Below are 22125 nucleotides of genomic sequence, written 5' to 3'. Positions count from 1 at the left end.
ACTCACAGAGAACAAACTAGGTTACCTGTGAAGCGAGGGAGGAGGGGAGGGGCAAGATAAGAGTATGGGATTGAGAGAGCCAAGCTATCAATACTTTGTATAAAATAGATAAGCAATATCTTAAACAATATATTGCACAGCACAGGGAATCATAGCGATTATTTTGTAATAAGTTTTATAATCTATGAAAATTCTGAATCACTATGCTGTGCACGTGCAGTGAATGTCATATTGTAAATCAACCACAGTTCAATAAATAAATATATATCATGCATATGTATCATATAGGATTCACAAAATGGAATTTTACAACAGTTGAGATATAATGCTTATTACTATAACTTAACTTTTTTAATAGCCTTTCAAAAAGCCTCTTGAAAAATTATGATTCATATTTATAATCTGATAAATACCTGCACACATTAATTTTCATGAAACAAGTGGAAAATATCCTCGGCAATTCATCTGAACAGTATTTCACAAGTATTTCTAACATTCATATTGCACCATGAGTTCTGTGTGCATCAGGAAGCGGAATGTAGCAAGTGTGTTTTTTATTAATTAATTAATTTATGGCTGCGTTGGGTCTTTTTTTTTTTTTTTTTTTTTTCGGTATGCGGGCCTCTCACTGTTGTGGCCTCTCCCATTGCGGAGCACAGGCTCCAGACGCGCAGGCTCAGCGGTCATGGCTCACGGGCCCAGCCGCTCCGCGGCTTGTGGAATCTTCCCGGACCGGGTCATGAACCCGTGTCCCCTGCATCGGCAGGCAGACTCTCAACCACTGCGCCACCAGGGAAGCCCTGCGTTGGGTCTTTGTTACTGCTCAAGGGCTTTCTCTAGTTGCGGGGAGCGGCGGCTACTCTTCATTGAGGTGCGTGGCTTCTCGTTGCTGTGGCTTCTCTTGTTGCGGAGCACAGGCTCTAGGCACGTGGGCTTCAGTAGTTGCGGCACATGGGCTCAGTAGTGGTGGCTCGCGGGCTCTAGAGCATAGGCTCAGCAGCTGTGGGACATAGACTTAGTTGCTCTGCGGCCTGTGGGATCTACCCAGACCAGGGCTTGAACCCAAGTCCCCTGCATTGTAAGGCGGATTATTCACCACCGAGCCACCAGGGAAGCCCTACCTGGAACCTTTTATCTCATATACATTTATCAATTCACTTAGACACGCCAGCTAACTGCTGGCAAAAACAGCTTTTTATTGACACCATTCTCGACTCGTTAGGAGGAAACATCTTAGTTTCCGATATAACTGGCCCAAGCAACGGTAAGCTTTTGCCTTAAAACTGTAGCAAACAGTAAATTAAAACAAGCAGTTTCAAGCTGCAGGGACCAACCTACCCCTCGCCGCCTCCTGCCCCGCCTAACTGCGCTCCCTGGACTGAAAGGGGCTCCCTCCTCGCCCCGCCCCTCGCCGCTAGCGCTCCGCCCAAGCCCCGCCCCCAGAAGCCCTGCTTCTAACTCCGCGCTCGCGCCGTTAATAACGGAAGCGGAAAGCGCGGAGAGAAGGTCACCCTGCTGAGAGTAAGTTTTCTTTTCTGGTGTGACTCTGTGCCGCGCGGCCCCCCTTTCTCCATCTTCAGAGTGTGGGGGGTCACCAAGGACCGTAAATCTCAGCACCCGCCCCTACGCTCCCAGTAAATCCGGACGTCGCCGTTACAGGTCAGGCATGTTTACCTTTGGGTTTGAATTCGCTCTGAGGCCGGTCCCGGTGCCCTTGGCTTTTCTGCCTTCGGTCCAGGTAGACACCTCCATTCGCGACATTTTCCTGCTTAAAATCCATTACTGCCTCCGTCCCTTCCCGCCGCCTGTAACGTCCCCTTCCGCGAGGTGGATTCGCGCCCCCCAGCCTCGCCCTCTCGGCCCCTGGAGGGCAGCGCCGGCCGCCCCGCTCCCGGACAGCCCACGTCCTCTCCCCGGTCCTGGCATTCTTCAGAACCCGCCCCTCTCCTGAGACCCCCTCCCTCCCTCCCAGCGCCTCTGTCTTCGCGTCTCCTCAGGCCGGTCCTTTTGCTCCCCCGGCCTCCCCTTCGTAGTCAGCCCTTCCCGTCACCCGGCGTGGGGGGGCGGGGAGTGACCTGGGCCAGCCATGTGACACCCAGTGTTCTTCCGTCTGAAATTCCACCCCGCTGGAGAATGGACTCTTCCGGTAGGCGGCGTGTTATTCCGTCTCGGTCTCTGTAAATATGTGGGCGATGGGGGAACTGGAGGAGCAGAGACAGAGCGACTGAGAGAGAAATAGAAAAGCTGACAGGGTGGAAAGAATGAGGGAGAGCGGATGGAGACGTAGAGGATGGCTGAAGAGCTTATAAAGAGACAGTGAAATGAAAGAGACTAAGTAAGCCTTGAAAATAGCAGGTGAATAAAATCGAGAAGTAAAGGAAAACGCCGGATCTCCAGGGATTGCAGAGCAACATAGAGAGAGGCCCTGGATCAGTGGTAGTAGGGAGGGCAGCAGTGGTGAGGCACTGCACAGAAAATCTGGGAGAGGATAAACGGTGGAACCATGGCCTTCAGGGCATCCTGGTTCTGGGAGAGAAACAGAGGACTTCTGTGGCTAGCAGAGCAGAGGAAGAGAGAGAGCAGAAAGGAAGCACAGCCACCTGGGGTGCCGGAGAGTGGGGAGGAAGGGAGAGTAACAGGGACAGAAGAGGTGTCAGGGGCCGGGCAGAGAGGGAGTAGAGCTGGGGGAAGAAAGAGGCAGAAATGTATGGATAGGCCAGCAGGAGCACCAGGGGAGTAGATAAGATCAAAAAGAAGGAGACAGAAACAGGGAAAGAAATAGACAATAAAATGGAAACACATAGTAGTGCAGGTAGAGGGCAGACTGGGTTCAGGTTGGGGGTGAGTTGATTGGATTTGGACGATTAAGTTATGATATACTGACTTCTGGCTTTAGACTCTAATAAATTGAAATGTTGCTTGCTTAAATTATACAGGTGAGGATTTGTATTGCAAAACTGTAAGGTTTGTGCATTTTGTAATTGTTTGTATGACAAGAAAACTTCCCTTTGCAATCCCTGTTCAGCCAAGGGGCGGTGAGTTGACTCAGGCAGTTGTGGGTCACCCCCTTCCATTTCCTGGTGGTAGAGGACAGGGGAGAGACTAGTGGGGCAGGAAATGACTGACTTTCACTACATGGTGCTTCTTTAAAGAAACACTAAAAATTTTGTTTTTCTGTAATGGACTTACTTTCTTCTCTCTGGTTTCTTTACATTTATGTCTTGCCTTTAACTTTGCATATATCCTAGTGCATTAGATACCTAATTTCCTGCAAATAATTACTAACTTGTGAAATAAGTTTGGTGGCCTTATGTATTCTACTCATGTGATTCTTTTCTAAATATGATAAATCCTCGATTTTTTTTTGTTATTTATTTATTTATTTGTTTTTCGCTGCGTTGGGTCTTCGCTGCTGCGCGTGGGCCCTCTCTAGTTGCGGTGAGCAGGGGCTACTCTTCGTTGTGGTGCGCGGGCTTCTCATTGCGGTGGCTTCCTTTGTTGCGGAGCACAGGCTCAAGGCACGCGGGCTTCATTAGTTGTGGCACGCGGGCTCAGTAGTTGTGGCTCACGGGCTCTAGAGCGCAGGCTCAGTAGTTGTGGCACACGGGCTTAGTTGCTCCGCGGCATGTGGGATCCTCCCAGACCAGGGCTCGAACCCGTGTCCCCTGCCTTGGCAGGCGGATTCTTAACCACTGCGCCACCCGGGAAGCCCCAATCCTCAATTTTTTTTAAAACATTGACAGCAGGATCTTTAGATTAAAAAAATTCACAAATTCATTTTATTTATTCAGATATAATTGACACCTGAGTTCTTCCCCTGCTTTATCTTTGTATACTGGTAAAGTTCTTTGGTAACTAGTAAATAATTTTAGACTCTTTTGATGAGTACTTGGTAGATATGTCATTGATCTTTTATATTAACAGTCAAAACCTAGTTTAACCAGTTAGTCTAATATTCTTTTTCCCCTTTTATTCCTCTATTCATGATGAAGAAGTTTGCTCAGATCTTGTTTCTAAGCTGAACGCTTGCAATGTTTTATGCACCAGCAACTATGCTTTTCCAATTGTTTATTTTTAAATTCTTTTACTGTGATTTTTCTGGAAAGAAAAATTACCTGTTTGGTGACAGTGTGATCAGACATTGAAAGAGAAGTTTCCTTTGATCAGGCACCTGAAAGATGGTGTTTTAAATGGGACAGGCGATAAGGGCAGACTCTGCCCACCGACCCCTCAGGATCTCATTTCAGAATTCAGTTACACCTGATTCTGTTCACTCAACCAGGACTTTCTCAGAAAAGTCTCCCTTCTGGGCCTCAGGGCGCCCACTTGTAACATGGAGATGAGAGACTAGACCAGAAACTCTCAGTCAGAGTAACACTGACCCTGAAGTGATTGGCCAAATTGGGTGTGTGTCTGTGTTTGTCTTCTTTTTGGAGAGAGTGTCTAGTTTTGTTTAGAATTGTATATGGGTTCCTGTCTTCCCACAGGCTCGGAGTAGCAGTGACCGTAGTCAGAAATATTTCTCTGCATTAAGTATAAATCCGAGGAGAGTTTACACCAGTTCTGGCACTCAGACCTGCACCGGCTCTTATTTGCCCTCAGGGCAAATCCCAACTTCTTCCTCCCTGTGGCTGCTCAGCCCTGTGTCATCAGGGCCCTGCCAGTGTCTCCAGCCTCATCCTGGGAGCTGACCCTGTTCTCATGGTTCACTCTACCCTGGGCACATTCACCTTTTGTCTGTTTCCAAACAAAAACTATTTCTATCTGACATCATAGTTCCTGTTCTTACCTTTTGCCTTGAAGTCACCATAGCACAGGCCCTTTGTCTCCCTTCAGGTCTAGGCTCAGAGAGGGCTCGCCATCTCCTCCTGACTATCTGTGTCACATTTTATTGCCTCTGTATCAATCACCTTCAACAGAAATGCCCCTCTCCATTGATTATTTGGAGTCTTCTTCCTTTTCTGTTCATTGAAGGATGCACAGTGTTCCTCCTCTTCCCTGGATAGCTGCGGCATCTCCCTCTGGGGATGTGTTTAGTGGCTGGGACTGTGGGTTGGGCTGAATAATCCTCAGGGGAGACCAGGGGAACACGGTAGGTGATGAGGATGGTTCCTACATTTGTTCTGGACATTTCAACTCTAATTGATTATTACCCCATATGGCTGCTTAATTACTCAAAATAAGAGCAAAAAGATGCAGGGAGTGCTAACAATCCCTACAGAACTGATGTCCTCATGTAGTATGTTGAGGTGTCCCCATGTTTAGTGTGCTGTGTCACTGCTCCACTGTAGCCCCCAGGTGTTCCAGGCTGTGCACATCCAGGGACCAGTTGCCTCCTTGGACAGGAGCTTTGCCTTCCAGCAGTTCATCTGCTCCGAGTCAGGGGTAGTGATTTCACTGTGGTAACTGTGGGCCAAAGTCCAGAACCTAAGGAGGAATGAAGGAGACTTCCCTCAGAGAGTTAGGGTATCTTTTAATTACCTGTGAGCTGGGAGAACAGGAGAGAAGAAACTTGGGGACCATCTGTCTTGGGGACAAGAAATCTGGGGACCGCCTATCTTTGAGTCTCCCACACTGCATTCAAATGTCCTTTGTAACTGGACTCCGTAACATTCTTACTTTCTCCTAAGTTTTTCCAGGAGGGCCAACTTTGTTGACCTGCATATTGAATGCCCAGTGTCCTTTCAGTGGCAGCTTGTGTGTATTCCTGTTGCGATGGCTTTCCTGAGAGGTACTTTTGTCCTTTAGCCCTGTTTGCCCATGAGTGCAAGGAGGAGAGGGAGAACAATGGGAAAATTGGAGGAGAGCCTGCAGGAGGGATATGGCAGCAAGTGTGGGCTTCAAGATGAGCCCAATGAATGGTGTATGCATTTGTCCCTTTTGGGCTCAAGGGGTGTGTGGAACTCCTGGCAAGGGATGTGTCAGTTCTGGCTGGAGCACCTGGAATTGGGTTTATGGGTAGTTGTGGGTGCATTGCATGGTTTGAGGTGCCATAGTGTCTTAGCTCAGGTTCCCTGGGACATAGCTGCTGACAGTGAGGTTTCCATGCATTGGTTTAATCTGGTATTTCATGGCCATACATGAGGAGGAATGAAGACAGTGGTTTTAGGCAAAGAGAAACATTTTCCTCCATTGTGGTTAAAAAAAGTGTGGCCTGAGCTGAGCCCACAGGGATTTTTGGGTGCAGGAGGATGGGTGCCTTGTCCTCAGGCAATGGAGCTAGAGGGTGCCCTACAGCATCCACTCCGCAAGTGACTTGTTTTGGGTATTCTGGGAGGTCAAGAATCATTGTGCAGGGATACTGCTTTGGGAAAGATCTCTGGTGTTCTCCTTACTTGCTGCAAGTAATAAATCCTTCCTGCTCCAGAAGAAAAAAAGGGAGAGAGAAAGAGAGGAATCGTTGTGCAGTTTTTAGACTAATATGGAGGTCAGTTTGTTGTTTACCTTTGGTACTTTTTAGTATTTTGTGTCGCAGATAAAGAAATTTTCAGTTGCACTGTGAAACATAACGAAAGGGGAATTGGAGTGTTGCCTTGGGGGATGTTTGGGTCTCACTGGGGGATGTGCATCGTTGGAAACATCTTTCTTTTATGTGTAGTTTTTGAAGATGACAGTGTTTGGGCTGTGGTTACTGTGAATGAAAATATGGTATTTTGCATCTATTGGTTCCTTGGGTGTCTTATATGTATTTTTCCCTCTGGCATGATTTATTAGAGTTTGGCATGTTTTCTGGTATTTTCTAGCACGATGAGTTGATCATTATGGGTTTTGTCGAGACTATGTTGGACCCCATGAAAGTTTGTAAGTTCATTTGAGTCCAGAAGGGAAGTTATGAGTAGTAAGCTTCAAATGGCAGAAGGTTTTCATTAGGGAGATTTTGCTAGGTATGTTTCTGTGGACAGAACGTGAGAGGGGCCATGAAGTTCTTTAATGTAGGGAGAGATTGTTCCAAGAATCAGAGGGCCAGCAACACCACAGTGATCAGTAATACAGAGGCACGTTCTTGGGAAGGTGTAGCCGCTACTTTCTTGCTGCCAGGCCAGTGCTGGTTCCTCTACGGTCCTCTCCCTGTCTCAAAACACACACACACACACACACACACACACACACACACACACGTGTGCTTCATTGGTGGGAATGTAAATGGTATGGCTATTACGGAAAACAATTTAGAGGTTCCTCTGTCTAGATAGCCAAAGGAAATGAAATCATTATATTTAGGTAAATATTTGCAACATGTTCATCTAATGTTCATCGTGCTATCGTTAATCGTACTGTGTTTCTATATATCTGGTATTTGCTGAGAGAGTAACACTTGAGTGTTCTTAGCGCACAGAAATAAAATGGTCGTTGTGAGTTGATGGACGTGTAAAGCACTCTGTTATGAATATTACACAGTGTATACATCTGTCTAATAAGCACATTGGATGCCTCATATGTACACCATTGTTATACATCTGTTAGGCCTCAGTAAAGCTGGAAAATGAAAAGCACGTGGGGGCTGTGCTGGGCTTGCCTCCTGTGAGTGCTGCTCAACCCAGGCGTCTCCTTAGATCGATGAAGAATTTTGTACAGACATGTTTTGTACCCTCTGACCAGGGATTCCTCTTCATGCTGTCAGTGTGGGGGTCCAACCTCAACAATATTTGAGGTGCCCCAGGATGTTCCAATCCGGATCCCTCACTGAGCATCGTGACTCTGGGTCCCCCCGTTCCTGAGGGCTGAGATCCGGGCTGAGGGTGAGGGCTCTGCTCTGCGTGGGGATGGATCAGGGCTGGTCTGTGACCTGCAGGGGATCGTGGGTCCAGCTGAGGTGCCCGCTGCTGCTGGGTACGTGAGGGCCTCACCAGGAGGGGAGCCTGATCTGAAGGAAAGGGTGGGGAAACTCACTGGTTGGTCTGTGTGTGGGAATTATTGTCCTGAGCCCCTCCTGGGACAGTGGGCAGCAGAGGACCGTCTGTTCCCCATGCTGAGGGCTTCCCTGTGTGTGTGGTGGTGACTCAGGAAGGGGGTGTGTTGATTCTAAGTATTAAACAGCTTGTTTTCCACTTTCAAGATCGACCTCTAAAGATTCTTGTCTGAGGAAGAAGCCCAGAAGAGGAGGGAGAGGAAAGAAAAGGAGTCTGGAATGGCTCTTTCTCAGGTAAAGTCATATTCTCAGTTGTTTCTTCTGTCTGTCCTTCCTGAAATGCCCTTCTTTGGACTCGCTAATCTCTGACTCTGAACTATCCTGCCTGACACCTGTACATTCACACTCACTCGGGTCCTTCCCTCAGGGCCTGTCATCTCCACTTAGATCCCATTTCCCCATGACCTAGTGACCTGGAACTTCTGAAGAGGCTCCGCTGGGTGTAGTCCTGGGCAGGGCTTCACACCCATGGATTGGAGACATGGTGTCAGTGATACTGGACAGCAGGGATTGCTTAGGGCCCCATCAGGATGCACTGTCTGCTGTCTGTCAAGCAGGATAAAGAAGCTGGACATTAATGTGCACAGTATCTCGTAAAATCTGGAAAACAGACCAGTAAGAGGTAATTTGTTCTGTCTTTTTAACTTTTTTTTTTTTTTTTTGCCATGCCCCACCAAGGCTTGAGGGAACTTAGTTCCCCGACCAGGGATTGAACCCGGGCTCACTGCAGTGAATGTACCAAGCGCTAACCATTGGATCACCAGGGAATGTTTTAGTCCATTCTTGAGTTTGAACTATGAAATCAACCTAAATCTCTGACAGTGGGAAATTCTTTAAATCACTTTCATCACCTGCATTCCACAGAGGTTGTCTTTTCACTCTGTGGATTGTATCCTGTGATACAGAAGTTTTTTATCTTTGATGCAAGTAAGTAAGGTTCGATCTTCATTCTTTTGCTGGGATGTATGTAGTTGCTCAGCATCATTTGTTATTGAGACTGTCCTTTCCCCTTTGTGTAGTCTTTGCACCCTTGGCTGTACATTTTATATATATTCACTGGATTATTTCTGGTATCCACTGGGTTTTGTATCTGTGCTTATACCAGTACCACATCATCCTGATTACTTTGTAATATGTTTTGAAATCTGAAAATGATGTCCATCTTCTTTTTCAAGAGTATTTTGGCTGTTGGGCATCCTTTGAGATTCCCTATGAATTTTAGTATGATTTATTTTTTAACTGCAAAAATTGCCTTCGAAATTTTGACAGGGATTCCGTTGAATCTGTAGAACACTTTCAGTAATAAAGTCATTTTAAGAATATTAATTCTTCCAATTCATGAGTACAGGGTGTCTTTTTACTTATTTGTATATCCTTGGATTTCTTTTAGCAACATTTAGTAGTTTTCAGTGTGCAAGTCTTTCACCTCCTTGGGTAATTTTTTCCTAGTCTGTCTCTTGATGCTATAGTAAACAGTATTGTTTTCTAACTTCCTTTTGAATTTGTTCATTGTGTATATTGTGTATACCAAGGCAACTGATTTTTGTGTGCTGATATTTTTTTCCTTTCTGGCCATGCCTTGCGGTTTGTGGGATCTTAGTTCCCCCACCAGGTTTTGAACCCAGGTCCATGGCAGTGAAAGCACAGAGTCTTAACCACTGGACTGCTGGGGAATTCCCTGCTGCAATTTTTCCAAAGTTGTTTTTTCTTTTTTTTTTTTTTGGCTGCATCAGGTGTTGTGGCACTCGGGATCTTCATTGAGGCGTGCGGCATCTTTTGTTGTGGCGTACAGTGTCTTTCGTTGAGGCGCATGGGCTTCTCTCTCTAGTTGTGGCGTGCGGGGTTTTTTTTTCTCTCTCTCTAGTTGTGGCACACGGGTTCCAGAGTGCGTGGGCTCTGTAGTTGGCGGCACGCGGGCTCTCTCGTTGAGGCGCGTGGGCTTAGTTGCTCTGTGGTATATGGGATCTTAGTTCCCTGACCAGGGATTGAACCCAAGTCCCTTGCCTTGGAAGGTGGATTCTTTACCACTGGACCAACCGGGAAGTCCTTGAAGTTGTGTCTTGAAGTGGTAGTTTTCTCATGGAGCCTTTTTGGTTTGCACATGTAAAACCTTGTCACCTAGAGAAAAAGGTAATTTTACTTCTTTTTCAATTTGTATAACTTTGATTTCTTTTTCTTGTCTAATGGCTCTCCATACATTCTTGAACAGCAGTACAGGGTTTGCATCTTTCCCCTTTTTTGTTGTAAGCATTTAGCATTGTAGACTTCCCTTTTACCATGGTTTTGACTGCCTGTTATAAATTTTGGTATGTTGTGTTTTTATTTTCATTCAGATATTTTTACAATTTCCTTGTGATTTCTTCTTTAACCCATTGCTTCTTTTTTTAAAAAATAAATTTATTTATTTTACTTTTGGCTGTGTTGGGTCTTCATTGCTGCGTGTGGGCTTTCTCTAGTTGTGGTGAGCAGGGGCTACTCTTTGTTGCGGTGCGCGGGCTTCTCATTGTGGTGATTTCTCTTGTTGTGGAGCACGGGCTCTACGCACGCGGGCTTCAGTAGTTGTGGTGCTGGGGCTCTGTAGTTGTGGTGCACAGGCTTATTTGCTCCGCAGCATGTGGGATCTTCGTGGACCAGGGCTCGAACCTGTGTCCCCTGTATTGGCAGGTGGATTCTTAACCACTGAGCCACAAGGGAAGCCCGGCCCTTTGCTTCTTTAAGAATCAGCTGTTTAATTTGTACATTTTGGGGGTTTTCCTGTTTTCCCTCTGTTTGTTATTTCAAGTTTCATTTCATTGTGGTTAGAGAAGATACTTTTTAGATCTCAGTCTCCTTAAATTTGTTAAGATTTGTTTTGTGGCCTAAGATGTGTTTTGTGGTCTGTTATGGAGAATGTTTCATGTTTGCTTGAGAAGGATGTTTTTTGGTGTTGGGTGGAGTGTTCTGTACATGTCTTTTAGGTACAATTGTTATTTAGTGTAGTTCAAGTTCTCTGTTTCCTTTTAAGTTGTTTCCATGTGAAGATAAAACTACAGTATTGAAGTCTCATACTGACATTTTGCTGTTGTCTCTTTCTGTTGTTTCCTTCATATTTGGGCAAGCTCTAATGTTAGATGTATATATATTTATAATTGTTATATCTTCCTGGTGAATGGACTGTTTTATCATTATATAATATTCTTTGTCTCTTGTGTCAGTTTTTGTCTTTATTTTTTCTGATGTAATATAGTCACCCCTGTTCTCTTTAGGATGGACTATCTTTTCACATCCTTTCTCTGTTCTTAGATTTCTGTGTCCTTAGATTTGTGAATGTTCACAGTTCCAACTCTCTGGCACACTCTCTTTGTGTCTCTTGCCCTCTGTTTTCCTCCTGTTACCGCCTCTAATGGCTCTTGCTCAGGCACACTGTACATTGTGAAAGGCAGGTGCCCTGGCCAGCCCCCTTCACTCCACTGTAACTTCAGAGGGAATGCATCAAGTTTCCTTCTAATCATGCTGTTTGGTGAAATATTCTTCCTTAATTACAATATAATTTTTTTTTTTTTTTTTTGCAGTATGTGGGCCTCTCACTCTTGTGGCCTCTCCCCCTGCGGAGCACAGGCTCCGGACGCACAGGCTCAGCGGCCATGGCTCACGGGCCTAGCCGCTCCACGGCATGTGGGATCTTCCCGGACTGGGGCACGAACCCATGTCCCCTGCATTGGCAGGCGGATTCTCAACCACTGCGCCACCAGGGAAGCCCACAATATACTTTTTTCCATATTCTTTTTAGTCATGATATTTAATTCTCCGAGTAGCTTTTTTTTTTTTTTTTTTTTTTTCGGTATGCGGGCCTCTCACTGTTGTGGCCTCTCCCATCGCGGAGCACAGGCTCCGGACGCGCAGGCCCAGCGGCTATAGCCCACGAGCCCGGCTGCTCCGCAGCATGCGGGATCCTCCCGGGCCGGGGCACGAACCCGTGTCCCTCGCATCGGCAGGCCGACTCCCAACCACTGCGCCACCAGGGAAGCCCTCTCTTAGTAGTTTTTAACTTTACTATTGTGATAATTTTTTTCTTAGTCTCTTAAATTAATGTATAATAGTAATAACTTTTCTGATTTTGAGTCAGTGTTTTATGTGTGGAATACAGAAATAAACTCTGCTTTGCATTTGTTAATACCTACTATGTCAATATTGTGGTTTAAATTGTATTTATATATGGGTATTCAATAGAGATTGCAGTTAAAGGATCCTATTTTTTTCATGTTAGTACCATTTAATACAGTTGATACATTTTCATTGTTCCAAAGATGCTGAAATTCACATAAATAAAAATGATGATGAAAAAAATCATGCAATAATCTATCCAGAGACAACTTCTCTCGTTTCAGTTATTTGTGCATTTACCTGTGTGTCCATGAGTTCATGGATGTGCAAGTCCATGGTTTTGATAAAAGACATCAGAATTTTATAACTGTGTACTGTATTTTATTGCAGTTGAAATTATATCATAAATATATTACATGGCCTTGAATTTTTCCTACACTATCCTGTTAATGGTTCAGTTACTAGTAAGATTACTAACATGTTGTGTGTGTGTGTGTATGTGTGTCTGTCGCGCACACGTGCCTACATCTATAATGACCTTTTAATGCCTTTCATGTTGTTCAACTTCTTTCAAGTTTTCTGGGAGAATCCTCTGGCCGTGTGCTTCCAAAGCTCTTCTGTTACTTCAGTTTTTGCTTCTTTATCTTCAGTTGAAGAGCGCATCCACCTTAATTCAGGTGCTTGCTGTATCATTTCTTAGCTCGAACTAAGTTGAGTTTCTCCAAATGTCTCTGACAGTTTTCTCCTCTGCAGGATGGGAACAGATCTTTCTCTACTGAGCTACAATGTTGATAAAAAAGTTCATATCTATAAAGCATTTAGAGTAATGCTTAGCATCTGTGAAGTATTCAAACACCTTTAGTCATTGCTGTTATTATCGTCATTGTAATTTAAGATTTTGATTTTCTTTTTTAAAGCACTGTGGACTTAGTCATCTCTAAAGCCACCACTCATAGTGTAGTTCATCTAGATTTTGAATAGCACTCAGTGTGTAAGGCATAATCTAACACTTCTGGATAGAGAACTCATTGTTGAATTTTATTTATATGTATTTCATGTATTGTCCACAAAAATGAAAAATACACATTGATTACAGGTTATCATAATCTCTATGAAAAAGCATAAGAAATTAAAATTAGAGACCCATAATTTCCCCAGATATCTTTTTATATGGATCTGTCAGAATACATACTTAAACTTGATCTTTTCACCTCTTCTCATTTTGTGTGAAAATAAGAATTCTCCTCATGGCCCCTTGGTGAAATGTGTTTTCATTTCAGGCACAGTTGACCTTCAAGGATGTGGCCATAGAATTCTCTCAGGAGGAGTGGGAATGCCTGGACCCTGCTCAGAGGGCCTTGTACAGGGACGTGATGTTGGAGACCTACAGGAACCTGGTCTCCCTGGGTGAGGATAACTTCCCTCCAGAAATTGGGATCTGCCCTTATGTATCTTTGCATTTTCCATTGTGTGCCTCCTGGGAGCCCCTGTTTTGCTTGACTGATCTGAAATCCTTGTTGATTCAGACATGGAAAGCTTCAGGATGCAGCCTCAGGAGTTTAAATCTACCTTTTCCTCTGATGGCCTGCCCACTTCATGATACATCAGGAGTTGTTCTAGAGCTTACATATATATAAAGCTCAATGGGAAACTTTTAATATACCCATTTTCCTGTTTCCTACCCCTGTGCTTTTGATTTAGGAGTTTTAGGAAAAGAGCTACGTTTCTGCACATTATACTGTTCCCTGTGTATTCAGGAGGTAAAGAGCAGGTCAGTTTTTTGAAATATTTTTCTGTTTCCATCTGTAGTCACCTCAGTTCTCAGTTGAGCAAGAGACCAGGATTCTGGAAAAGCCACAGCAAATCATGTTTCCTTCCTCTTATGTGGAGGAATTTCTGTTTCTTATCTGGATATTTTACCCACTTTGTAACAAGAGAAAGAGCCCTGGGCTGTGAAGACTGATCTGAATACCTTTGGGGATGTATCAAAGTGTGAACACAGGTCAGATCTCAGAAGCCCCGAGGGGAAGCCTCATTATTAATAGTGTTTGGAGTCTTTCCCCTCATCAGAGAGTTCTATGGGAATACAAAAATTTACTTATTATTTGAACTCTCGGAGGAAATTTTTCCTCTCCGTAACTTATCCCTCTTGTCCTTCCACGTGTAAAATGTATTCTTTCACCCTCCAGTGGTGCTGCAGCTCCACCAGAGACAAAGGCAAGGTCTTTATCATGATCTGCAACACTCTGCCATCTGGTTTCTGTGAGCTCTTGTTGCTTGAATTAGCAGAGCATGAGGTGGACTTTTTCAAAGGGGCCTCTTGCCCGCTCATCTCTCCTTCTCGACTTCATTCCATTGGATGCTCAGTTCTCAGTCCACATAGATTAGAGCTGATGCCTGCAGACTCCAATCCCTGAACCTTTCCCGGTTCCGTCCCCATTTGATGTTTTTAGGAGACCTCATCAGAAGTTGGGAGACACTGGCTGCTCTTTGATTCCATGTGGCATCTCAGAACCTGCATGGAGCTGTCTCAAGCCCTGTCTCCCTGTTTAGATCCCTCCTGCATTTCTTCTGTTCTGCTTTGGCCACATTCTTCAGGCTTGTGTGTAACAGGGAGGTGCATTCTATCTTCTGTAATTATTACTTAGGAAAACTAAGGACAGTGGACAGGGAGATCATCTCTTTGATCCCCAGTCCTACTGAGGAGCATATATGTATCTTTCAGCCTCTTAGTTTGGCATCTGTGGCTAGAGCACATTGTTCCATCTGAAGGTTCTATGATACCTGACACACATATCTCATATTTTTTTCACTCCTGTACTGCTCTACCTAGTCTGGGAATGTATTCTCTTCCTGATTTCATACTCTCCTAAGTTTGTGTGATTTTGCCTCTGAAACTTGTTTATGAAATACAGAGAACTGGGCTCTGAAATTTTATCCAGAACCTTTGGTGTGATAATCCACCCTTCGTTAATCAGCAACTTCTGGTGGACTCTCTATAGGGTGGGTTTACTGGGTGACAGATAATTTTGAATGAGAATACTATCCCTCATATATTGTAATATTTTCCTGCTATATAGAAAATCACCACTTAAAGCTATAGTGAAGTGGTCTGCATATTCTATGATATGAGATAGAAAGTATCACCAGAGCCTGGCTGATAAATCTTTCCAGGTTTTTTTCTGGTTTTGAGCAGTGTCACAAAAGCATGTCTCAAGGGCACTGTGATAGTGGTGTTCACATGTACTCTGCCCATCCCCTTTCACCCTCAGTAAACGGTGAATAGGAATTTCTCCTCAGGATAACATTGCCCAAGTTCACATCCTCATATTTGTGAGGCTGTTGTGTAAACTGTTGTTGACACCATTTTGGGGTCACCTGTGTGCTGTTCTTTCTACATCAACAGCTAATTTTGAAACATCTAAATTAGAGAATTTATGAAGTGCAGTGATACCTTCAATCTGAACCATAATTCGTTTTGTTTAGTAGACTGCCCTTCCCCCACTGAGTGGTTCTGATACTCCTGCGGAACATCACTTGACCACATACACAAGAGTTTATCTCTCACGTCTCTGTTGTATGCCACTGGTCTCTCTCTGTCTTTATGCTAGGACCATACTGCTTTGGTTAGTTTAGGTTTCTAAGAATTTTGAAATGATGGTGAAACCTCCAACTTCATTCTCTTCAACCTTGGTTTTGCTATTGAGTGTCTTTTGAGATTGCATTTGAATCTTAGGATGGATTTATGTGTTTCTGCGAGACACACTATTGGGATTTTATTAGGGATTGTGTTGAATCTGTTGATCACTTAGGGTAGTGTTTACATACTGACAATATTTCTAATCCATGAACTTGAGATATCTTTGCATTAATTTGTGTCTTTTCAAATATTTTTCAGCTGTGTTTTTAGTTTATAGTGCATATATCTTTCCCTTCTGTAAAGTTTTGCCAAGTACTTTATTTTTCCAATGGTATTGTAAATGGAATTGTTTTCTGCATTTCCTTCTTGATTTTTTATTGTCACTGTATAGAAACAGTATTGATTATTGTTTGTCGATTTTATATATTGTCATCTTTCTGAGTTCATTATTTCTATCAAATTTTTGTTTAAGAATCTTCACGGGTTTTTATTTTTTATTTTTTTGCCGTGCTGCACGGCTTGTGGGATATTAGTTCCCACACCAGGGATCAAACCCAGGCCCCCAGCAGAGGAAGCATGGAGTCCTAACCACTGGACCACCAGGGATTTCCCCAGGGTTTTTTACTTATTAGATCATTTCATTTGTCAAAAGAGATAGTTTTGCTTCTTTTTGCTATTGGAATTGTTTTTATGTCTTTTTCTGCTACCTACATGTACTTGCTAGGAATTCCAGTCATTTTTTTTTAGAAATACTGAGTGTAACTGTCCTTGTCTTTTTCTTGATCTTAGAGGAAAAGCTTTAAGTCATTCCCCATTGAGTATGATGTTACCTGTGGACTTTTAATACATGTCCTTTACTATGTTGAGGTCATTTTTTTCTATTTCTGGTTTACTGAGTGTTTTTATCATGTTTTTAGCATTTCCGCATGAGGACACCTCTGGTAATTGGGAGGCTTCTTCCAGTTCAATCTCAATGCAATGTAAGAAGGAGGTGGGGAGTCACAGGCCAGGGGATTGTCATGAACTTTCCTACATTTTTTGGTTTAGTGTTTTCAGGATAGGCAATTGCCTGGGTGCTCCCACTGTTTTTTTTACTGGTTTGTAGAGTTTTCCCAAATTCTTTTTTGTTTATTGTTTTTAACTTGGCTTCCTCATGGCTGTAATGAGTGCCTGTGGTTTACTGTTCTGTTGACATCACTCCTCATGGTTTTGTTTTTCTTTGCAGAGTTTGTGTTAAGAAATTTAATGATAATGATTTTCAGTATTTAGAGAGGCCAGCTAAAAGAACAGTCATGTTTAATAACAAGGAGTGTTAACATAAACATTTTATATACCAAATTATGTTATGTAATCTATATTTTAGTTAGTAACACTTTTCGCTTTCTTTGCTTACTTAACTATTGTGATCCTATCCTGAAATTGCTCAGGCTTTCTCAAACGCTTTCTGCTATCTTTGTTTCCCCATACAAACCCTGCTCACCCAGCCAGGAGATCTTCATTCTGAAATCAGGATCTCCCTACTTTACAGTAGTGTTGATCTGATTACTTTGTTCTGCACGTGTGTGTACAGAATAGACTGATCCGTCTCCTTCTGCTGGTCTTCTCCTGGCTTTTTCTTCCGCTTTCTGCTAAGAACATTATTGCACCATCTCCTTGAATATTGTGTATGTTTTTATTGAATATGTGCATGGAAATGCAGCTGTTGGAATTTGATACCTTGCATAGCAAATAGTGTAATAGATTTAAAGTTAGTTTATTTCTACAGTGTTTAAATCTCTTTCAGTTCTTCCCATACTCATAGGATAACTCCCATAGTTAAAAAACTCTGTGCTCCACTCAGGCCCTTTCTCAGTCCTGACCTTTCCTTACATGGTACCTTGATGTGGATGGAAAGATTGTTATTTCCTATTTCCATGGTACCTTGATGTGGATGGAAAGATTGTTATTTCCTATTTCCATTGTGATTGTTAAGTTATTCTCCTGAACTTCCCAATTTCTGCAGCACTCCTTCACCCATCCCTCCACCTTCCACATCACTCACACTGTAAAAATAATGCCTCTTTATATATCGAACAACTTTCTCATGACACAACCTAAATCATTTTCTGTGTAGCTGTGATGACTCAGAAACCATTTCCAGGAGGGGTGGCTGAATACGCTTTGTAGTTATCCAGCTCACTTCTTGCATCTCCCTTGAAGTTTTCTTTCTCAACTCCTGATGTTTGTTGTTGTATTTTGTAATCTATCCTCTGCTGCTGTTGGGTGGGTGGTCATGCTTAAGAGTATGTTGTCTCAGTCTGTTGGTCAAGGTCCACATCATGGTTCTCACTGCTTTCTGCGTCAGTTGGGGTCATGCACAGAAACCTGATTCCACTTTCCTTACTTAAAAGCTTCTGATAACTTTCCTCAAGCCTTTCGAAAGAAACTAGTAATGTTGGACGGCTTGAAATAGTGGGGATTTTTTGGGTTTTTTTGTTTGTTTGTTTGTTTGTGTTTTTGGCCATACCACGCTGCTTGCGGGACCTTAGTTTCTCAACCAGGAATGGAACCGGGCCCATGGCAGTGAAAGTGCTGAATTCTAACCACTGGACTGCCAGGGAATTCCCAGAAATAGTGCATTGTTTTTATATTAATGAATCAAAAGTGGCTTTTGTATAAAAAAGATATATTAATATTCTGGCATGTTTATTATGATGTCCCTTTTTTTGCCTTATATATTGTATGCCTTTCTTTTGCAATTTGTTGTATGAACCTAGTTAAATAAATTCAAAAATTGCTCTCTCTTCATTACGTATATTTTGGAGCCAACGAACTGGATATTTTAGGGCACTGAACAGGTAGGGAGTTGTTCTATTTAATGGCTGTTAATATAACTGGAGAATATTTCATTTATTGATGTTTAATTGTGATATACAGAAGGTGGTCTTTCAGAATGTTTTATGCTTCTTCCTGGGTACATAGATTTACAGCACGTTTTTAGAAGAACATTTTGTTTTTTAAAATACTGTTTTATCATATTCACCATTTTCTCTATGCTATATTTGTTTCCCAATTGGAAACCGCCACTCCTTGAGATTATACATTGAATAAGTTAGTTTTGCATTATTTACTGTTACAATTATTTACTGTCTGTCTTTTTAGCATTCATTTCTATTTAACAAGTATGCACAATATATGTATAGTATAATATTCTTTTCTCCTCAGTTACAAGGCACCAGTATGTTTACTGCTAATTGGTATATGCTTTGGTGTCATGGTTGAAAAATACACTTTCTTTGATAGCTAACAGAAGTTTTCTCAATGTGATTGTTTTTATCATAGGTTGTTTGAAAAATGGGTACCCAAAATTTAAGTGGAATTACCTCGATCACTTTATCTTTAGTAAAGAATCATTCCTTTTGTGTTTGTAAAGGTTTTAATACCATGATTGGGAATTTTCATAACTCTGTTTTGTGTAAGTACTAATTTTGGTGTAATATCATGTATTTAACATGAACTATTTACTTATGAATTGGGATGAATAGGGTACTTACGGTTCTTTATATCTTGTAGATATCTCTCACGTACATGTGATCAAGAAATTACAACTAAATGCAAACACTGATAGAGCAGAAGTATTCCAAACACTGATATTGGGAAGACATGAAAAAATCAAGCCTTTTTACCTCAGGGAAATCCAGGAAGATGTACATGACTTTGAGTCTCAGCCAAGAGATGAGGAAAGAAATGATAAAGGAATGCCTGTAAACCATAACCAAAAGCTGGCTGATAAGAGAGATCGACATGGTAGAAGTGTGGCAGGAATCAAGCCTATTGAAAACAGGCTGGCATTAAGCTTTCAGGATGAACTGCATATGTTCAAAAGTGAAGAGAAAATTGATGAATTTAATCAAGCTGACAAGAGTATCAGCATTAGTGCCTCATTTTCACCACTTCAAGGAACTTCTCCTACTGTCCAAACCACCATTTCTAATTCATATGAGAATGATTTTATACATCCTTCAGTACTGACACAAGACCAGAGTGCATGCATGGAAAGCCCTTACAAATGTAATCAGTGTGGCAAAACCTTTCATCAGGGCTTAAATCTCACTCAGCATCAGTTGATCCATACAAAAGAGAAAATACTTAATTGTGATGTATGTTGCAAAGTCTTTAGTCGAAATTCAGACCTTGCAATTCATCGAACAATTCATACTGAAGAGAAATCTTACAAATATAACGAGTGTGGCAAAACCCTTAATCATGCCTTGCAGCTCACTGGACATCAGATAATCCATACAAAAGAGAACTTATATAAATGTGATGTATGTGAAAAAGTGTTTAGTCAAAGTTCATACCTTGCAGTTCATCAGAGAATTCATACTGGAGAGAAACCATACAAATGTAATGAATGTGGCAAGGTCTTCAGTCAGAATTCATACCTTGCAAAACATCGCAGAATTCATACTGGAGAGAAACCTTACAAATGTAATGAGTGCGGCAAGGCTTTTAGTCAAAAAGGAAACCTTGCAAGTCATCAGAGAATTCATACTGGAGAGAAACCTTACAAATGTAATGAGTGTGGTAAGGTATTTAGTATTAGATCAACCCTTGTCAGTCATCAGATAATTCATACTGGAGAGAAACACTACAAATGTAATGAGTGTGGCAGAACCTTTTATTTTGGCTCACACCTCATACAACATCAAATCATCCATTCAGGAGATAAGCCATATAAATGTGATGTATGTGGCAAAGTCTTCGGTCAAAATTCATACCTTTCAGTTCATCGGAGAATTCATACTGGGGAGAAACCTTACCAATGTAAAGACTGTGGCAAAATCTTTAATCACAGCTCAAACCTCAGGAGACATCAGATAATCCATACAGGACAGAAATTATGTAAATGTGATATATGTGGCAGAGTCTTTAGTTATAATTCATACCTTGCAATTCACCGGAGAGTTCATACTGGAGAGAAACCTTACAAATGTAGTGAGTGTGGCAAGGTCTTCAATCGGAATTCAAATCTCGTAATTCATCAGAGAATTCATACTGGAGAGAAACCTTACAAATGTGACGAGTGTGGCAGCTGCTTTAGTCGAAAAGCATACCTTGCAAAGCATCAGAGTGTTCATACAAAAGCGAAACCTTACAAAGATAAAAACTGTTGAAAAACCTTTACTTAGATCTCAACTCTCACTACATATCAGGTAATAAATACAAAGGGGGAATCATATTAACGTGATATATGTGGGAAGGTCTTCACTCAAAATTGACACTTTGGGCTTCCCTGGTGGCACAGTGGTTAAGAATCTGCCTGCCGATGCAGGAGACACAGGTTCGATTCCTGGTCTGGGAAGATCCTACGTGCTGCAGAGCAACTAAGCCCGTGAGCCACAACTACTGAGCCCGCATGCCACAACTACTAAAGCCTGTGTACCTAGAGCCCATGCTCCGCAACAAGAGAAGCCACCGCAGTGAGAAGCCTGCTCACCACAACGAACAGTAGCCCCCGCTCGCTGCAACTAGAGAAAAGCCTGCGTGTGGCAGTGAAGACCCAATGCAGCCATAAATAAATAAATATTTTAAAAATCCTTAAAAAACAAAACAAAACAAAATTGACACTTTAAATGCATGGGAGATTCATAGTGGAGAGAAGCTATGCACATGTCATGAGTGTGGCAAAGCCTCACCATCACATAATCTATACTGGACAGAAACTCTAGAAATGTATTGAATTTCTCAAAGTCTTCAGTCAAAATTCATACCTTAAGGTGCACCGAAGTTTCATATTGGAAAGCTGCCTGACAAATGTGATGAGTGTGAAAAATCTGTCAGTGTACTTAGAAGCTTATCTTACTGTCAAGTAAGCCACACTGATGACGAACTTTAAGCAGGGGTTTTAGCAGCTGTCCACGTCTTAGGCTTCACTGTTCACATCTTAGCCTTCATCGGGTAGGTGTGTTTAGTATGACCAGTCCTTAGACAAGGAAGTCATTCACCAAAGAATTCATTCTGGAGATTACCTCACAAATGCCATGAATGGGCAAAACCTTTACTCAGGGCTCACATCCCGCCAATCTTCAGATAATCCATACTGGACGGAACATTACAGATGTACCGAATGTGGCAAAGTTGCAAGTTAGTGCTCACTTGTCACTAGATATTGGAATATTTATCCTGGAGAGAAACCACTCAGATAATGATGTGTGTGGTAAGGATTTTACGCAAAAATCACAAGATGGGAAGGTACTGGAACTATCCCTTACTAATGCAACTAGTGTGGCAAAACCTTTACCTTGAGTTCAAGCATTTGGCAACAGTGCAGAGTCCCCTGAAGAGAAACACTAAAGATGTATGAGCAGAGGCTTTATCCTGGCTGCACGATTCACCAGACTTCTCAGCATGTGTCTTTGAGAGGAACCACACGAAGTAATATGTGTGCTAAGGCTTGTACCCAAAGACGGAGTTTCTGAAACAGAGGATTTAGTTTGGAGAGCAACGTTTC

General features: G+C 42.5%; 1 protein-coding gene across 4 annotated transcripts; it reads left to right on the top strand.

Annotated features, from left to right (window-relative positions):
- Positions 1–1486: 1486 nt before the first annotated feature.
- LOC132416401 (zinc finger protein 83-like) lies at positions 1487–20789 on the top strand. 4 transcript variants are annotated; one of them, XM_069540198.1, is made up of 4 exons: positions 1487–1521; positions 8057–8143; positions 13273–13399; positions 19185–20789. In XM_069540198.1, the coding sequence occupies exons 2-4, from the start codon at positions 8129–8131 to the stop codon at positions 20786–20788; spliced, it is 1746 nt and encodes a 581-aa protein (XP_069396299.1). In that variant the 5' UTR covers positions 1487–1521; positions 8057–8128; the 3' UTR covers position 20789. The 4 variants fall into 4 exon arrangements, with proteins under 4 accessions (XP_069396299.1, XP_069396300.1, XP_069396302.1 ...); XM_069540199.1 differs by lacking the exon at positions 1487–1521 and adding an exon at positions 1532–1659; XM_069540201.1 differs by lacking the exons at positions 1487–1521; positions 8057–8143; positions 13273–13399 and adding an exon at positions 8178–8531.
- Positions 20790–22125: the final 1336 nt, after the last annotated feature.

This window comes from Delphinus delphis, chromosome 20, assembly GCF_949987515.2.
Source record: "Delphinus delphis chromosome 20, mDelDel1.2, whole genome shotgun sequence".
Classification (NCBI taxonomy): domain Eukaryota; kingdom Metazoa; phylum Chordata; class Mammalia; order Artiodactyla; family Delphinidae; genus Delphinus; species Delphinus delphis.
Note: the sequence above shows the minus strand (reverse complement) of the source record. Positions and strands in the feature narration are given on the sequence as shown.